This window comes from Corvus brachyrhynchos, unplaced genomic scaffold (assembly GCF_000691975.1).
Source record: "Corvus brachyrhynchos isolate BGI_N302 unplaced genomic scaffold, ASM69197v1 scaffold56, whole genome shotgun sequence".
Classification (NCBI taxonomy): Eukaryota; Metazoa; Chordata; class Aves; order Passeriformes; family Corvidae; genus Corvus; species Corvus brachyrhynchos.
The window spans coordinates 4,903,104-4,921,122 of NW_008238664.1; the positions used below are offsets into that span (position 1 = coordinate 4,903,104).

At 50.2% G+C, this 18,019-nt stretch overlaps 1 protein-coding gene across 1 annotated transcript in view; it reads left to right on the top strand.

The window, feature by feature from the left end:
* Positions 1–545: 545 nt before the first annotated feature.
* The window catches only part of MGAT3 (mannosyl (beta-1,4-)-glycoprotein beta-1,4-N-acetylglucosaminyltransferase), an 18,523-nt gene continuing 1,049 nt past the window's right edge, over positions 546–18,019 (top strand). The window contains exons 1-2 of the mRNA XM_017737878.1: positions 546–666; positions 12,364–18,019. The exon at positions 12,364–18,019 is cut by the window's right edge and continues 1,049 nt beyond it. Coding sequence (XP_017593367.1) covers positions 12,365–13,873 — 1,509 coding nt within the window. The 5' untranslated portion in view covers positions 546–666; position 12,364 and the 3' untranslated portion in view covers positions 13,874–18,019. The remainder of the gene's footprint in view (positions 667–12,363) is intronic.

Below are 18,019 nucleotides of genomic sequence, written 5' to 3' on the forward strand. Positions count from 1 at the left end.
TGTCACCACAGATATCACCTCCTTCTTGATCTGCTGCCTAATCTATAATCCCAGCTCCCTGCTGCCCTTCCCTCAGTGTCGTTTTCCCCTCGGTGTATAAATCCATACAGGCTGGGCTAGGGCTAGCAGGCAGAATCAAACTCCAAATCAAACATGCTCTCTTCAAGGCTTTGGGGTAATTTTTATCCTGGGCTATTGCTGCGTGTCTCTTGCATGATGGCAAAGCTGCAGCAAGCAGATTTGGAGCACACCTGAAAGACTAATGCAAATCAGCCCCGCTGCATAGCGGCTTCGCAGCTGTGAAACCTGTGATCTAAGTGCAGCTATCTGCTACGCCGGCTCTATCTGCCTTGGGATCCCCTGTTCTGGCATGCAGATACTGGAACTGAACAGAAAGCCAGGGAGAGAGCATGGAAAAGAGTCTTGAAAGGGAGTCTCTCTCCTAGATGCTGAGCCCTTTAAGAAAGAAGGGGAAGGTAAGCTAGAGCCCTGAGATTTTAAGTGGGTTGTGCTGAGGCTGAAGAGGGCTACGCTAGTGCTTTCAGTTCCTTCCTCTAACACAAATACCTCTAGCTGGGCAGCAGGGAAAAGGAGGAGGATGGAGGCCTGTGCAGGCTGAGCATGTTGGGCACGGACAGATCTTGGAGGCTGCAGCAGCTAGGAAAGGTAGGGTTTTGGAAGACTGATTTGTCTGTGTAGGGGCTGAGCGTGCATGGTGCTCACTGTGTGTGAGGAAGTTGTGTGTGAGGAAGTTGTGTTTTCATGGAGCTTGTAGCGTGAGGGCTGGCTCTGAGGCAGAGCAAAGGGCAGGGTAAATGAGGAGAGCGATGCCCTGGAGTGATCAGTGTGAGCTGCACTCCGTTGCTTAATGACCCCATTTCCAAGGGAAACTTTGGAAGCCCTGATATTCAGGGAAGCAGGATCTCCCGAAGGCAGAAGATTGGGGCAGCAGAGCAGACCGTGTTTCTTTCTGCTTTTAGCTCAGCCTTCCCTGTGCATTATTTGTGCTAGCAAAACTGTTCCTTCTTTACCGCTCCAGAGTTTATTTTGTTCCCTTTTCTCCTTCCCACCTGCTCCAGCAGTCCTTTCTTCCCTGCCTTGCTGTGCCAGTGCTGTCCAGCTGCAGCTTTTGCCAGCTAATCCGATCTATGGAGGCAAGACTGACTGAGCAGCCTTGCTTGAAAGGGACATGATTTTCTACATTTGCTCGTGGGGCCATGTGAGGTCTCTGGAGAAGAGGTGGGTTAAAGGAGCTGCTGTTTCCCCATCAGCCCTGTGTCCCCAAATACCTCCTGTCGTGCCGTGGCTCGGTGCAGGCCTGGCTGTGAGCAAGTGGCCGATGTGCTCTCAGATATGTGCTATTGGCACAAAGCCTCTGTGGCCTCAGAATCCCTATCTAGCAGCAACTTCTGGAGGAAGGGTTGACCACACCTGCATTCAGCTTGGCCGGGGGGGACGATGGGATAGCTTTTGCATAATTTAGCAGTCTCTTGAATTATTTATAGTGCAGTTGTGCTCTGGAACAGAGTCTTCTCGCTTCCCGTGAGCACTGGGGGGGAGGGAAGGGGAGTTTGTCAGGCATCCAGAGTCTATCACTTAGTGATGAGGATGTCCTGTGGGCTTCCTTTCTTCCCGTGTTTGTTTACATATGGCTCTGTGCAGCTGAACTGCCTTGAAAATGCAGTTCTGGTTTCTGCATCACTCAGGTGTGTGATACTGCTGAGCATCTCCCTGGCTTGGGACTGTGCGAGAGGCTCCTGAGTTCAGAGCCTTGTCTTTGTACTCGAGAGACTGTGTCAAGCTGGAGACAGTGAATCTGGTGCTTGGATTTGGTCCCTGACTCAATTTCAGTGCTGTGTTGTGGGTTGGGGGCAGGGATCTTCTGCACTGTTCTCTAAAATATTTAGATGCATGAAAGCATTTTTTTTCTTTCAAAGGCTCATCTTGTCTCGCCAAAGTGTTTTTTAGATTTGTCATGACATGTCCATTGGACTTTACATAAGATCATCAGGACCTGAGCACTGGATAGATCTGGTGGTTGAGTAGCAAACTGTGCAGCTGAAATTCTCATCATTTCTCAGTGATCAAACCCTGAAGAGAAACCAACTGAGGGCAGAGGGAGTCTGGGGTAGTTTGTCACAGGCTCTTGCAGCAGTGGAACATCATGAAGATGAGCTGGGTAGCCCAGCTATGTATGAGCCTAATGCCCTTTGTCCCTGTGCCTCACTGCATCACGTTGCTGTACCACACAGGTGGGCCATCCTGCTTCTGCCCTGCTTGTCCTGTTGACTTCAGCGTGACCACAGCTCCCCTCTGCACTACACATCCTTCATGTTCAATACCAATTTTCATAATGTGCTTACACATTCGTTCTGTCTTTCTCCTTTCCTTCCTTTTTGACCTCTTTGTAGCAGCTGACTTCTCAGAAATACAGTTCAATGTAAATGTTTGTGTTACTGAAGACCTGAAAGGGGAGGAAAATGGCTGAGGGTGGAGAAGGAAAGAAACCTGGCCTGTAATCAAGTGATTGTGGTAGTAAACTGCTCTGTCTGTTGTACAGTTGAGCAGAAATGCTCAGCTTCCCTGTTTTTATTTGCAGTTTCCACTTACGGCTTTTGTATTTGGGGCAGAGTTGAACAGACAATCACTGTATATTCCCTGAACAAGCTGTGCTGTCCCACCTTGCCCTGGCCTGCTTCTTGGGCTCTTCAGCCTGAAAATACCCCATTCTTTCATCAAATGGTTTTGCCTCTTGTCAGGGGCATCAGCAACTGGTTAAACACAAAATTCCTCCTCATTCTGCTCAAGAAATAATGCAACCTAAAGCAAGAAGGGGACCACTTGTCTTCACAAAGTCTGTGTGATGTGTGGGATGGCATTTGATTTCGGTGATGAACACAGACTTTCTCCCTCTTTCCCCACAGACCTGCTCCCTGTTGTTTCTGCTCAGATAATTCTAAAGATCAGGGTACTGTTTTGCTTAGTGAAAGGGAATGTTTGCGCAGAAGTAGTAAACATATTGTTGAGACCCAGGCCTGCTGCAATGCCTGTAAACAAGGTCCAGTTGTCTGTGGGAGGCAGAAGAGAGATTTATGTGACCCTGAGTTAAGTGCATTAGGAGGCTTTTGATTTCATTCTGGGAAACTGCCCCTTTTCATGGCACCATATGCCTGTTACCGGCATAGAGCTGTGACTGCGGAATTGATTCGTGGGGATTTAATCTGAGGGTCTGTGATGCTGCAGTTAGAAGGATAACATAAGCAGGGGGTTTTCTCTGCAAGCCAGAGCCCCTGAGCTCATGCCCTTTGTCCACCCCAGAGGTGGGAGTCTGGGCTGACTTACTCCTGCCTTGGGGCAAGGCATTGAAGAGCTCTCTGCCTATCAGCACTTTCTTTCTGAAAATAATAACAAAGTGAAGTGGCAGCAGGGGATCCAGGCAGCACTGTGTTGAGGTCTTGCCTAAGTCTTGAAAGAGGAAATGAAGAACAAAGGCAGAAGAGACAAATAAATAAGGGTCTGTTCATGGTCCAAGAAAAATTCCCATGGGCTTGTGTAACATTCTCAGAAAGATGTGACTACTCCCTGGGCTGGAGTTAGTTTTTGAGAAATGAAAGGAAAGGGGGGGGAAAAAAGGCTGGAGAATGAGCAGCGGGGGGTTGGGGAAGGGGAGGAGAGGAGGGAGAGACACCCTGGAGAAACCTCTCAGCATGGAGTCAGGTTTCTCCGGCTGTTCCTGGTGAAGAGGGGTTAATGCTCTTTGCATGGGATTGGCTGGTCACCAGATATTCAGAGTAGAGGGGGATCCGGGGGCTGCCAAGCAGGACCCCTGTGGCCTGAAAAGGAGGGGAGGAGGGGAAGGAAGAGGCTCTTCCAAACAGTAATAGATCGGCTACTGTGGGAAAGTGAGCACACTGCCAAACCCCAAGTAGTTGGTGATGGATGGGGGAGGGAAGAGGGTGGGGATGGAGGGCCAGCTCTTCTCCTGGCCGCTAGGATCTTGCTGCTATTCCATGGCCTTGCTTTGTTTATTGTCTTCCTGGGGCTTAATTATGCCCCTCCTCAATCCATCTTGGAGAGCTTTTATCCTGGGCGTGCACAAACAACTGCCACCCGCTTCAAAAATAGCTGGAGTTAACGTGGTTTCTCCTGCCTGCGTGGGTCTGTGCACTTCACCCATCACCATGGCATCAAGTGTTTCTTGCCTTCTTCCTCTTTTAAGTGCCTCGCTCCAGGCCCACAGGGCACCCACTTCACCTTCCTCTGAGCTGTACAACCTGCATCTCCCTGTTGCTTGGGCTGTCACACAGTCCCAGGGATTCTCCTGCTTCCTTTGCACAGGGTTTGTGTGCCTCATCTGGCGTGTCTGCCACGTGCTCTTCACCCGTGGACCCGCAGGCCTGAGGATAATCTGGACTGTTCATCTTGGAGCTGTTCTCAGGATTTGTGGCTTGTACTCCACTTGCTTGGCCTACATGGAGTGCCTGCCAGGATCTGCACTGGAAGCAGTTACCTGCTGCTGCTGGTTCTTCCAGTTGCCTCCTTGAGATGTGCTCTTTCTCTGATGCTGCTGGCTGTGGGAAAGTGAGCACACTGCCAAACCCCAAGTAGTTGGTGATGGATGGGGGAGGGAAGAGGGTGGGGATGGAGGGCCAGCTCTTCTCCTGGCCGCTAGGATCTTGCTGCTATTCCATGGCCTTGCTTTGTTTATTGTCTTCCTGGGGCTTAATTATGCCCCTCCTCAATCCATCTTGGAGAGCTTTTATCCTGGGCGTGCACAAACAACTGCCACCCGCTTCAAAAATAGCTGGAGTTAACGTGGTTTCTCCTGCCTGCGTGGGTCTGTGCACTTCACCCATCACCATGGCATCAAGTGTTTCTTGCCTTCTTCCTCTTTTAAGTGCCTCGCTCCAGGCCCACAGGGCACCCACTTCACCTTCCTCTGAGCTGTACAACCTGCATCTCCCTGTTGCTTGGGCTGTCACACAGTCCCAGGGATTCTCCTGCTTCCTTTGCACAGGGTTTGTGTGCCTCATCTGGCGTGTCTGCCACGTGCTCTTCACCCGTGGACCCGCAGGCCTGAGGATAATCTGGACTGTTCATCTTGGAGCTGTTCTCAGGATTTGTGGCTTGTACTCCACTTGCTTGGCCTACATGGAGTGCCTGCCAGGATCTGCACTGGAAGCAGTTACCTGCTGCTGCTGGTTCTTCCAGTTGCCTCCTTGAGATGTGCTCTTTCTCTGATGCTGCTGGGAAGAATTAGTGAGCTTATGGTGGTTGAAAGGGCACCTTGTTGGAGATTTGGTTAGATGAACAGTGCCTACAGTCCTGTAATTTTGAGTGTCTGAGGATGTATCTACATCTACATGTTCTGATCAGAAGTGAACTGGTGAAATAATTTGAAAGTTTCTGCTGGTCAGCTGCTTGTTCCCATGCCTAGGCATTTTCTTCAACTTTATTTTTAACCCAGTTAGATCTGCTGCTGATATGGCTGTAAAAGCAGACTTTCATGTGATTGACAACTTGGGTTCATACAACTGACAACTGAGGGATGGGTAAGCTGTGATGGTGGTGAGGGAGGGAGGAGAACCTCTGACACAACAGCCTCTGTTGTCACATGCCTTACTTGAAATCTCTGGAAGCATGATTTGATTTTGTCCTGGGACAACATGCTTTTGACCTGTCACTCTCTGCAAGGCATCAAGACTAGCAGGGAGATCTTGCATATTTCTTTGATTACCCCACGGTCTGTCTGAAGACGTAAGTTGCTTTTTTGTGTAGTGTTGTCCCTTTTCCCTTTCCTATTCCTCATGATGGAGCATTCCTTCCCTGTAAGATACCAAAATCAATAAGCAGAAGTCCTAACCAGCTCCGTTTTGCAGTGACTGACTGCTGTGCTGCTGGAGCAGCAGCAGTCCCGTGTTTGTCTGGGAAAAGGGCCTCGCATCCTGGGTGAGTGCAATGAGCAATGCCTCAGCTCACCCTCTGATGTCCAGAGAGGCCCAACCTTGGAGCCAAGTGGTGACGCAATCTCCAGGGCCATCACAGCAGACTTCGTGGAACCAGATGTTTTGAGGAGGCAATAAGCAGGGTTGAGGAAGAGTATCCTTCCAGGATATCAGGCAGAAGCGAGGGAGAGAGATGCCGCTTCTCCTTTAGCGGAAAGAGCACTTAGACTAGTGACGCTGAGAAATTAAAGGTGCGCCTTCTGAGAGCCTGTGAAGGATTAGAGTGTGCAGAAGCATCTCTGAAGCTGTGGAAATTCCTATGGTGAGACTGGATTTAACTGGAGAGAGGAGATTAGCTACAAGGGAGCCCAGCATATCTGAAGGATACTGAGAAGAATATTTGATAGATTCCAGTGGAGTTGGAAATCCAGCTTAGTTTCCTTTAGCATGCAGTACTGCACCCTTGTGACGTTCAAGTACTTCTTGGATAAAATTAAATTGGTGTCTTTAGGTCATTACTGGATTTCACTAGAGTTTTCTAGTCTTCTCTGAGATCTTCTTTTAAACTGGGGGTTGGGGAATTATATAATTATGCTGCTATTAGTAATATGGTAGCTACAGTAAGAACAGTCTGTTTGAGTGGAAGGTTTTATAATGGACTCTGAAGGTCTTCAGGTGCTGGTCTGTTCTGCTGACTTCTGGAAGATGAGTCTTGAGACAAAATCCTGTCAACAAAGACCACTTTATCTCCAGGTGCCATGTGTTCTGTAGAGAGGGTTAAGAGCTGCATTGTCTGACAGGTTGCAGCTGTGTCGCTGCGACTGGAGGTGTGGCATCTAAAATAACCAAGGCTTAGTCCACTGAAGAGCAGGACAAGACACTTGAGAGAACGGTGAAACAGTGAAAGCCCATGGAAGGTGTGGAGTCTGGAGGTACTGTGCTTGCAGTGGTGAAGATGTGAGCAGCCACAGCGCTGAAAAAGCTGGAGGCTTTGTGTTGCATTCATCTTAGTTTCTGTGTGCAGCAGATAGTAGCTGCTGCTGTGGGGCACTTGGGTCTCCTAGAAGAATGCACAAAAGAGACACCTGGTTTGTTTGGGTTTTGACTGTAGATGCTGCAGGTCTGTTGAGACTTAACAAGGTCTTGCACACAATCTGGAGGCTTGTGGTTAACATGTACATCCTGTGCCTGTCTTCCTGGGAAGGGGAACGTAGTGCCTTTCTTTGTGCTGTGCTGTCACCCTTCCCTGGCCAACCTCACCTTAGTTTTGTGTAGATTCAGCCTTTAGCTATCTTTTTTCCTCAATCTGGTTTTCTTTCTGACTTGATGAGACCTGTTACTGGTGCGTGGATGGCAGCTCTGGGAGGCAAATGGAAGTTATGGTGGCGTGCTCTTGAGTGGTTACCTTACCACTCTTCTTACCTCCCTGCAGAAATGGAGGGAAGGTGCTTGGGACAGAGCCTTGCTCTCCCTCAACCTGACCTTGCTTGGAGAGTGACTCTGCTGGATGGCTCAGTCCAGCTGTTTGGGCTGGCAGCAAGTCAGTGGCACCTTGTGGTCAGATGCCTTGAGGCTGCAAAGGAAACACGGAGTGTGAGGTATTGCTGTTTTGCATTAGTGCTGTGGGCAGCAGCTCTTGATGAAGGACATGGAAGAATGTTGTATTCTGTCCTTGGAACTTGAAGGGAAGCCGATACGGACCTGCTTACATTCAAAGCACCTTGTGCTGTGACTGCCAGAGCTTCTTGCTGATGTCCTTGTAGCTTGCAGTCCCCAAAAACACCGTGGCATCCTTCATGTGAGAGAGATGCTGAGCCCTCGCTGCCTTCTGGTACGTCCTGCTTCTCTCAGATTTTCCTGCAATGTAGGATAATGTTCTTTTCCTACCCTTAAGCAAAGCGCAGTCCTGCTGTCCCTGAGCTTGTTTTAATTGTTGACAAATACTAAGTTTTATGGTTTCTCCTCCTGTGGATGTTTGCAGGACAAAAGTAACTTGAGATTTTTAGAGAGTTTAGAGGTACTGTGGCTCTGATGCCTGCTGTGGTTCCTGCGCTTGGGGATGCCAGGTAGAACCTAGTGGAGCCTGTTCCATTTGTCTCTAGCTGGAGCAATGAGAGAGTTGGGCCCTCAGTGTGGAGTGGGGGATGGAAGTCATACTGGGTTTTAATCTGCCATGCGAAAGCAATTCTAATTTGAATTGTTGCTTTGTGTTGAAGTGTCTGAGTGATCTGCAAATATGTTTCTGCATGGGTGTTGAGGGATAACTTTAAGCAGAGGAGATGAGCATTTTGGTATCAGGGGAGAACCAGAAGCTTCTGCTCTGACTTGTTCTCCACAGCTGCTTTTTCCCTGTAACCATGGGAGAGGTCTAAGGAGTCTTGAGTCCCATGCCCTAACAAGACAGGGTAGCCTGTATCCAGCAGCCTGTTGTGTGGCCTCTTGCCAGTGTTCTCCAGAAGAGAACATTGAGGCTGGTGAACTGCCAGCTCTTATCAGTGCATATCTTGCTCTCTGGCTTCTTGAAAAATAGGTATATTATTTCAGGATGGTATAAATCAACTGGTCACTAAAATGGTAAGAGGTGCCTGGGGATAACTCATGTGCATAACGCTTCTGGCTTTCCTCCTTTTCTGAAAGCCCTTCCCCTGCATGGTAGAGACAGAACTTCAAGCAAGGAAATATCAAAGGGATCCCTTACCAAAAGAAGCTTCCAGCTTGTCTTTACAGGACTGAGTGTTGCTAAAGTGGTTTATAACTATGCGTTCCCTAAAGAGCTTGTCTTAATGGAGCTGACTGTCCATACCACTTCAGGCTTTTTCTTCTACTTGAACATTAAAGCTTTTCTTGCTGCTGTTTTAAACCTGGCAGCAACTTGATCACTCTCCTGGAGATAAAGCTGACTTTTTCTTGCCTTCCTCAGTCAAAATTGTCAGAAGGGAAATAAATACCTCTTCTTGCTGTTTTCTGTGTTCCTGGTCACTGATGGCTGCTTTGTGTTGGAGCAGCTGGTCTCTTCTGTGACAAACTTAGATGTCTCCCTCAGGCAAGGTACCTCCTTTCCCATTTCCACCACATGTTAATGTTTTGGATAGGGAGAGTGGGTAATCCTCCCTTGCTGGCCTTTGTCTCCAACTAGCTGCCACCAGACATGTCTTTCACTGCAGGCTGATCAGAGGATATGGGAACAGATACATGACTGATGGTATTTAGCATCTTGGCTCACCCAAGGGTGCGTGAGTGTTCTCCACACCCTGGCAGAAGAATCCCTGGCATGTGAGAATGAAGGTGGTTCCCAGGGAAGAGATTTTGAAAAGGACACACCTTTCTTCTTTGCTTCCCCTCTTCCAGGAGGGGTTAGGAAATGGGTTTGTGTTCCCACTCCCTAACAAAGCCAGCTGAGCAGTGAAAATTGCCTCCTGGGCCATGTCAGCAGCAGAACAGCAGAGGGTACTGCAGGGCCAGCTTGCCGGGGAGGGCTGTGCACACCAGCCCTGCGCAGGAACGGAGGCAGAGCTCGTTGTGCCCGTGGGTGAAGAGCTGCAGAGCCACATGCTGAGCCTGACAGATACTGATGTATGCAAATGTCAAGTGAGGAAAATATGCAATGCTTCCTAAAACCATGTGTCCTCCTATGTTGACACGGCACACTACATCTCAAAGTGGAGCAGTTTGTTGCACGTCAAGAGTTACGGCTTTTTGTCTGGGGAATTTACCGTGGCATGCAGAGCATCGAGGCCATCTGAGACAAAGATGATGTGCCTTTGTGTGATTCCTTCAGCCCTGGGCTGGCCCAGAGGAAGCTGGCTGCCCTGCATTTGTGTGTCCTGTAGGAGCTAGAGTGAAACCAGCATTTCCTGGCAGCTGGTGATTTGGAGCAGCTCAGCTGTTCATTTTGCCCAGGTTTCAGTGTCTTAGAGAGCAGCCTGGTGTCTGGAAGTATTGCCTTGGAGAAGTCACCAGGCACCCGACTGGAGAAAGCTATACCCATTTACCAGTGAGGGACACTTTCTCCTGACAGCCAGTTCCTGCTAATTTAGTGGGGGTTTGGCTTCCTTGTGCTCTTCTCTTCCCCACACTTCAAGACAGAGTAAAAACTGGTGATGTGCAAGGAAAAGGCACTGAGTATTCCTCTACCTTACAAATGACCTTGCTGCTTCTGCAAGACATTAACAGAGCCTTAAGGAAGAAAATATATCATGGATACAATGAGATGCTCATGGGGTTTTCTGCAGTCTCTTGTTTTGCCCCATGGAGAAAGCTTGACAGCAAGCCCCCAGATGATCCTTTATGACTTTTAACAGAATATCCAGCCCCATCATGCCTGGGCCCACCACAAAGGTGACCTCCCACTAGCTGGGCTGTGACCAGGCGTGTGAAGTCGGGCTGTGGAGCTGTGGTGGATGGGTGCTGGAGTTGAGGGTCTGCCCTAGCGTAGCCCCCTGAGGAGAGCCACCATTTCCTCCCTTTCCACCTGCCCAACAAGATGGTCTCCCAGTGGCACCCAGAGTCAGCACCGTGCCCTGCTGCTGACTTGTGTCGTGGCAAAGTATATCAAAACACCTACTAAACATTAACCAATAGAATCAAGCTCTCTCTCCTTTTTCCTTGTTTATTTTTCTTTGAATATTTTCCCCTCCCATGGCCATGCTGTAACTTTTCCACCAGCTTCAGGCTTGCAGTCCTTCAGTCAGAGCTTAATCTGGGGCTTCTTGGCCTGCCACCTGAGCGCTGGGGACAATGTCAGTGGATGGTGACTTCTACTAAAAAAAGTGACTGCCAAGTGTCCAGAAATGCTATTGCTGAGCTGTAAGGTACAACTGTGGACAACCCCTCTCCCAGAGTCCATGTCAGAGCCATCTGTGGAGAGCCAGATATGTTTTCCTTTGGGTGGTTGCCATCTGTCTAAATGCTTTATGGCTTTTCACATTAGTATGAAATTCTCCTTAAGTTAATCAGTAAACATGCCTTGCTGTACTTTACCTCATGCCCTGTGAAGTGGTGAGAGCAGGTTGGGTTCTTCTTCCTTCTGCCCCCATGTGTCAGCCTTGAGGAGCCCTTGGGACAGCCATGTGTGGGGCAGCTCCCCCGTGAGCCCCAGGAGCAGGGACTGCCTCCGGGGAAGGTGTTGCTGGCACCACCGTGTGCCAGGTGGAAGCTTTTAAGTGATGGTGCCTCTCAGGAACTTTGACCCTGGAAGGGAGACTGCACCAGGGAGAGAGCCACCAAAATGGAGCAGGTAGGGGGGGTGAAGTGGTATGTGTCGCATGCATGGGGATCTCTGCCTCTTTGTCTGTCACTGCAGGCAGGGTGTCATGCTCTGGGACAGCCTCTGCCTTGAAAAGGACTTTAGGATGACCTTTTTCCCATGCCTATTTTCGCCCCAACTTGCCTTTTCCTACACAGCAGATGGCGAACATCTTTTCTACTTTTCCTTTTTTTTTTTTTTTTTTTGGTCCTTTTTCTGAATTGTATTCTTCAGTCACTCCTCTGCCTGACAGCAGCTCTGTGTTCCCTGCCTGGGCTGGAGGAGGGGAGGAGGAAGGCGATATTTCATGTTGTTTGGAGGGAAGGGCTCTGCACCACTGGCTTCTTCCTGGCCTGACATGGATCCATCATGGTGGCACAGTATTACCGGCAGAGACAGCTAGGCATTTATTTTTGTCAGCTTGATCCAGATGCAGAAAAACCTCAGCATCTGGTCCACAGAAAATGAAAAGCAAAAGGCAACATATGGAGATATAGAGGACTTGAGAATCACAGGTGGGAGAAGAATAAATGTGACAGGATCTTAATTTTATTGTTGTTTTCCTGTCCCCCATGTGAACTTGGGTAGTATTTCCTGAGAACAAGGGTGGTTTTTTAGGGTGTGTGTTGAACAAACACTGAAAGGATTTGGAGAGTGTAGGCTGCCTCTGGCAGTCTGACTAATGATCTTGGTCCTTTAAAACTGCCTCTCTTGCACCGGTCATGTTTCAACCATGTCCCCCCCCAGTTCTCTCACCCTTCCTGCTCTCGGCTCTCTTCATTTTCTCCCACCTCTCTGGTGATGCACCTCTGAGGAGGTTTACATTCATTTAATTCCCATCAGTGAATAGGGACAAATCTGCCAAGTGTGGTGAGTTCACTAGATCATGAATTCCTGTTACTCTGGATTTCCTGTCTTTCTACCCTGTTGCCAGTGCCTTTCTTGTCTTTGTGGATTTATGAGACTGATCTAGCAGAAGTTCAGCTTGGTGTAACCCAGCTGAAGCAAAAGGCTCACTGAAGATGGCAGGGGGTGGGGGTGTAGTTCTTGGGAGTCAAGTCTCTAAATGAATGCTGAATTCCTGCCTTCCCCAGCCTGTTTTTCTAATGGTGGTAAACTTTTGCACCTCAGTAACTATTGAATGTGACTTTCCTTTTCGTGGCTCTTCCACAGGATGAAGATGAGACGCCATAAACTCTTTCTGACTCTCTGCATGGCTGGTCTCTGCCTCATCTCCTTCTTGCACTTCCTCAAGGCCCTTTCCTATGTCACCTTCCCCAGGGAGCTGGCTTCGCTTAGTCCCAACCTCGTCTCCAGCTTCTTCTGGAACAATGCCCCCGTCACGCCTCAGGTCAGCCCTGAGCCAGGGGGTGCAGAGTTCCTCCGCACGCCCCTGTACTCCCACTCCCCCTTGCTCCAGCCCCTGCCTCCCAGCAGAGCCAGCGAAGAGCTGCACAAGGTTGAGTTCGTCCTGCCAGAAGACTCAATGGAATACTTTGTCCGTACCAAAGCCGGTGGCGTTTGCTTTAAGCCAGGCACCAAGGTGTTGGAGAAGCCACCCGTGGGAGGTCGGCAGGAGGAGCGAGCGGATGGCGCAGCCTCGGGGCGGCCGGCTCGGAAGCCGCTGAGCGCCAGCGGAACCAAGCGGCGCAAGTGGGTGGAGTGTGTGTGTCTGCCGGGCTGGCACGGCCCCAGCTGCGGGGTCCCCACCGTGGTCCAGTACTCCAACCTGCCCACCAAGGACCGCCTCGTGCCGCGGGAGATCCCCCGGCGGGTCATCAATGCTATCAACGTCAACCATGAGTTTGACCTGCTGGATGTCCGCTTCCATGAGCTGGGAGACGTGGTGGATGCTTTCGTGGTGTGCGAGTCCAACTTCACAGCCTACGGAGAGCCGCGGCCCCTCAAGTTCCGCGAGATGCTCCTCAACGGCTCCTTCGACTACATCCGCCCCAAGGTGCTCTACGTCTTCCTGGACCACTTTCCCCCTGGCGGCCGCCAGGACGGCTGGATTGCTGACGATTACCTGCGTACCTTCCTCACCCGGGACGGCATCTCCCGCCTGCGCAACCTGCGCCCAGACGACGTCTTCATCATTGATGATGCTGATGAGATCCCAGCCCGCGATGGCGTGCTCTTCCTCAAGCTCTACGATGGCTGGACGGAGCCCTTCGCCTTTCACATGCGCAAGTCGCTCTATGGCTTCTTCTGGAAGCAGCCGGGCACCTTGGAGGTGGTCTCGGGCTGCACCATGGGGATGCTCCAGGCTGTCTATGCTAACGATGGGATACGTTTGCGACGCCGTGAGTACTACACCATGCCTGGGTTTCGGCAGTATGAGAACAGCACAGGACACATCCTGGTGCAGTGGTCGCTGGGCAGCCCCCTCCACTTTGCTGGCTGGCACTGCTCCTGGTGTTTCACCCCAGAGGGGATCTACTTCAAACTGGTGTCAGCCCAGAATGGGGACTTCCCCCGCTGGGGTGACTATGAGGATAAACGAGACCTCAATTATATCCGGGAGCTGATCCGGACTGGTGGCTGGTTTGATGGTACTATGCAGGAGTATCCTCCTGCCGACCCCAAGGAGCAGATGTATGCTCCCAAGTACCTGCTCAAGAACTACCAGCGGTTCCGCTACTTGCTGGAGAACCCCTACCGAAAGGCGGAGGGTACTGGGTGAGGCCACCAAGGCTCAGGCTTGGGTGGGAAATCAGAACTTCACAACAAAGGGAAAGATTTGGGTTTTTTCATCTGTTCCTTTTCTTCTTTTGTTTCCTTTGTTTATGGGCAGGGTGTGCTATTTTTCTGGGGTCTCTGCCCTCCCTCACTTCCTGTTCTTCTTCCCTTCATCCCAGGGTGATGCCTGGGAACCCAAATTCCTCAGTCACATGAAGGGAGGCCTGGACAGGAGGAAGAGGTGCTGGGGACCTGTTCTGTAGTAGCATAAAGACTTTCTTGTATCTTCTGAACCTCTCCTGCTGGCTGGAGAGAATCTCTGCAGCCAGCTGGCAGATTTTCCCCTGGGGGAGGCTGGGAGGGTCCCATGGGGAGAGAGGGCAGCTGTTCCCGTCCACCCTCATCCTCTGTGGATTGGAGCAAGCATAGATGCAAGCCTGGGCTATTCAGTGAGCGTGTGAGTCAGCAGGCACAAACTCTTCTGAGTGGTTGCTTGTGCAGATGTGTGTCATTGGCATTTTTTGGATGAGTGAATGTGCAAAAGCATCTCAGTATGCTGTTTTTTGTGGGGTTTTTTGTATACCTCTATATTCAAAGGGTATTTTGGGGAAATCCTTTGCTTCCAAGGTATCCTCCCCAAGATGCAGTCCCCTGCACAGGCATAATGCATCTATCCTGGGCTGGATCTTGCCCCAGTACTCCACCAATCCTGGAGCAGGCAGATAGGAAGCAGAGGAGAAAGCTGGGTTTTGAGGGTTTTTTCTGCTCATTTTCCTCCCCTGCCCTTGCAACACTGCATGGACTTGTCCTGCAGAAGCCAAAGCATCTTCCCTGCAGTATGTGCTTCTGTTGGAGCTGGGATAGGCTGCAGGGCACTCAGATGGTGGGAGTGTATGTCTGCAAGTGCATGGTTGCTTGTGTGCATGAGTGCTCACATGCATGGGTTTGGTGTGCACCTGGGTGTTTGCTACCAGTATTTGGGGGGCAGGGGGAGGGGGGAGAGGACCTAGTGGGGTTTGGCTGTGTGTGCTTGCAGAAGCTGTGATCTCAGTCTTGACATGGATGACTTGTTGGGAAATTCATAGGAGAGGACCAGGGAGAGCATTGGCTCTGCACAGCAGTGCTACACATGTGGGACAGCTGCATGCCTCACTGGCTGCCTCTAGAGCCCCATAGGCTGTGCCTGCAGCAGGGCTGCTGCTTACATGTGCTGACTATTCCTTCTGACCATGGGGTAATAAAAGGGAGAAGAGGAAGGGCAAAGTCCTGATTGTTGGGGGAAAACAAAGCCTGTCAAGGCATAGGATCCATCTGTCTGCCCTTAGGGTGTGAGTGAGCTCATGAAGAAACAGGCCATGGGCAGTTTCTCCCTGGGGCCGAGAGACTGTTTGGGGACCACCGTGCAATCCAGAGAGTGTGTGCAGCCCACATTTGCAGCCTGGGCCGTGTGGACAAGACCATGGAGAGGAGAGGCAATTAGAGGAGGGCACTAGTTGCAGCTGGTTGGGCTGGTGTCTGTGCAGTTTGCCAGGCAAGAGCAGTGAGGATCTGCTGTTGCATTGGATTGATTCAGCTCACTGAGGAGGCAGATTCTTGTCTCCAGCCTTACCACCACCCTTCCTAAGCAGATGGCTTGACAGGGTGCCCAGAGCCTGGGTCGTAGTGGGCAGAGGGTGAAAAACATAATGAACTTGCTCTCTTAGCCTTGCAGTGGAAAGACTGACTCATGTTCCAAGCAGAAATCATGTGGAGGAGGAGAAAGAGGAAAGCGTTGGCACAAAGAAGTGTGGCCCTTCTGGCCAGCTGTTCTAAAGCAGGAAGGTTTTCATGGCCCTTAACTCCATCAGGGCTCCATGGTCCCGTGTTGTCCAGCACGTGCCACCCTTTTGCTTCATTCCTACCTACGTCTCTCTCTCTTTTTTCCCTCCTAGTCCCCTCTCTAGAGAAAATTGTCAATGAAAATAACTTCGTTGCCTAATAAGGCTGAGGCTGAAACAGAATTGAAGATGAATGTCCTTTTCTAATCAAATTGAGATGCAGTTCACCTTAGCACCTTCCACATCTTGTGTGCCATAATGCCTGCTTGGAACAACTGAAGGAACCTCTTTTTTGTTATTATTTTTATTGTTTTTTGTTTTTTAAATCATTGTTCTCAGTTCTGTTGTGTCTTCCCCACAGGCAGAGAAGCCCCTTTGGGAACTGGGTGGACAGACAAACTTTGCTAGGCAGAATGCTCTTCTCCCAAAGGGAAGTTGTAGCTTTTTTAAGTGCAGACTTCTTGATGTAGCAGAATGAACTCCTGTCACAGTCATGGGGTCCTGGTGCTGAGCAACTGTGTGGAGGTCTTGGGTGTAGAGAGATTATAGAGAAATGGTGTCCCAGCTGAGAAAGGAGCCTGTATTAAGCAAGATGAAAGCCACAGCACTGAGGATGCAGCACAAGGGGAAGATGCTTTTCCCAGGGACAGCTGGAGGAGAGCAGGTGTGTTAGCTCATGCAATTCAGCAGCAGACAAGTATGGAAGGAAGAAGCCATTTCTCTTTTTTACTCTGGGGAGGGAGCCTGAGGTCTGCTCTTTGACCTTTTGGCTTTGCCTTGTCTCAGTGATGATAATCCAAGGCCAGTGCCAGGCTTTGCTGGAGACAGAACAGAAAGATGAGCCAGTCTTTGCGTGGGTACTTTGGCAGCACCAGATCCCCACTTCAAAATGTTTGCTGGGGCTGCACCTCATTATCTCCCACAGTGGGGAGCAGCCTCTCCTCTGATACCAGCCCTTCCCCGTGCATGACCATCCTTGGGGATTTTAGTGCACAGCAGTGATGTTTTCAATTGAGGTATGGCCCTTGTCTCTCGGGAGTTTGGTAAGTCTATGGCTGCAGTATCTGCTTCTCAGTTCCTGAAGTACAGCCTGTTGCCTTCTCTCCTCCATTATTTGCTCCACCATTCTCTTCTCCCTCTGATTTGCCTCTCCCTTCTGCTCCCTTGGGCTGGAGAAGAAAGTGTTGCTGGAATAGGAATGCTGGGGCTCTTCTGCAGAACTTCTGCCCTGCCTGCCTCCTGGACTTACTCACTTCCTTATTCTTAGGAAATTAAATTTAAACCAGACTTCTGTTGTAGTGGGAGGAAGGGGCTTTACAGATGAAATGCATTCTTTACTGTTTCTCTTTCTCAAGAATTGTTTAAATATTTTTTTGACTTAAGGCCAAACCAGTCAATGTTTCTGTCTAATTTGTCTGGCTAACCCTGTGTTGATTATCCCTAGGGAGCTAGAGTGCTTGTCATTAAAAATCTTCCTTCTTGTCCCTGGAGGGAACAGACACTACTAAGCTGGCTTTCACACAGTGATTTTCCAAGGTGGTGGCTTACCCTCTGCTCAGCCTTGCCTGTGCTGCCTGCTGGGACCTCTGCAGCCAGCTCCAAGTGGGGCAGCCACCCCTCCAGGCAGCTGCCACAAGAGGGAAGTCAAAAGTATGTTGGGTGTGTGAGGTGGTGAGAGAGGCAAAGCAGGAGGCAGGTTTGTGTTAGATCCTTGTTTCCCAGTGCTGGACTCTGAGGTGAGCACTGAGGCTCCTTCATCTTATCTGAACCAGGTGCTGAGATTTGAGAAGGGAAAGACCAAGAACCTTGTCCTGGCTGGAACTGGGATCGGACTACCAGAGCCTGGTGTCTGTGGGTTGTGGCAGGGCCCCCAAAAAAAAACTGCTCTCTCTCGGGCCAAACTGTCCAATGGATGGAGGGAATGCATTACCATACTTTTCCTGCAGCCCTCTTCAACCTTGTGCTTTTTCATTCCCAAAACCTTTTTTACCTTCAGATTGGTAAAAAGGAGGGCCAGGAAGAAGTGAAGCAGTGTGTGGCACACGCAAGCATTGCACTTCTGTCTTGTTGTCTTTCTTTGTGCTTCCCACCTAGAAAGAGATTGTGTGCCCATGCATGGCTTTGGACTGGAAAGCGCCTTTTCCTCCTTTGCCCCCAGTGAAAGGGGGACATGGGCTTTGGTGGACCTGCAGCAGGTGAGCTTGCTAAAGCAGAGGGAGTAGGGCAGGTTAGACACCTTTGCCTGTCTGGGGGGTAATGCCACGCCCAAGTGACAGAAAGGACACGGTGACTTTGTGCCTGTGGTTGGTATGGAGGGTGACATGCTCCAGCCT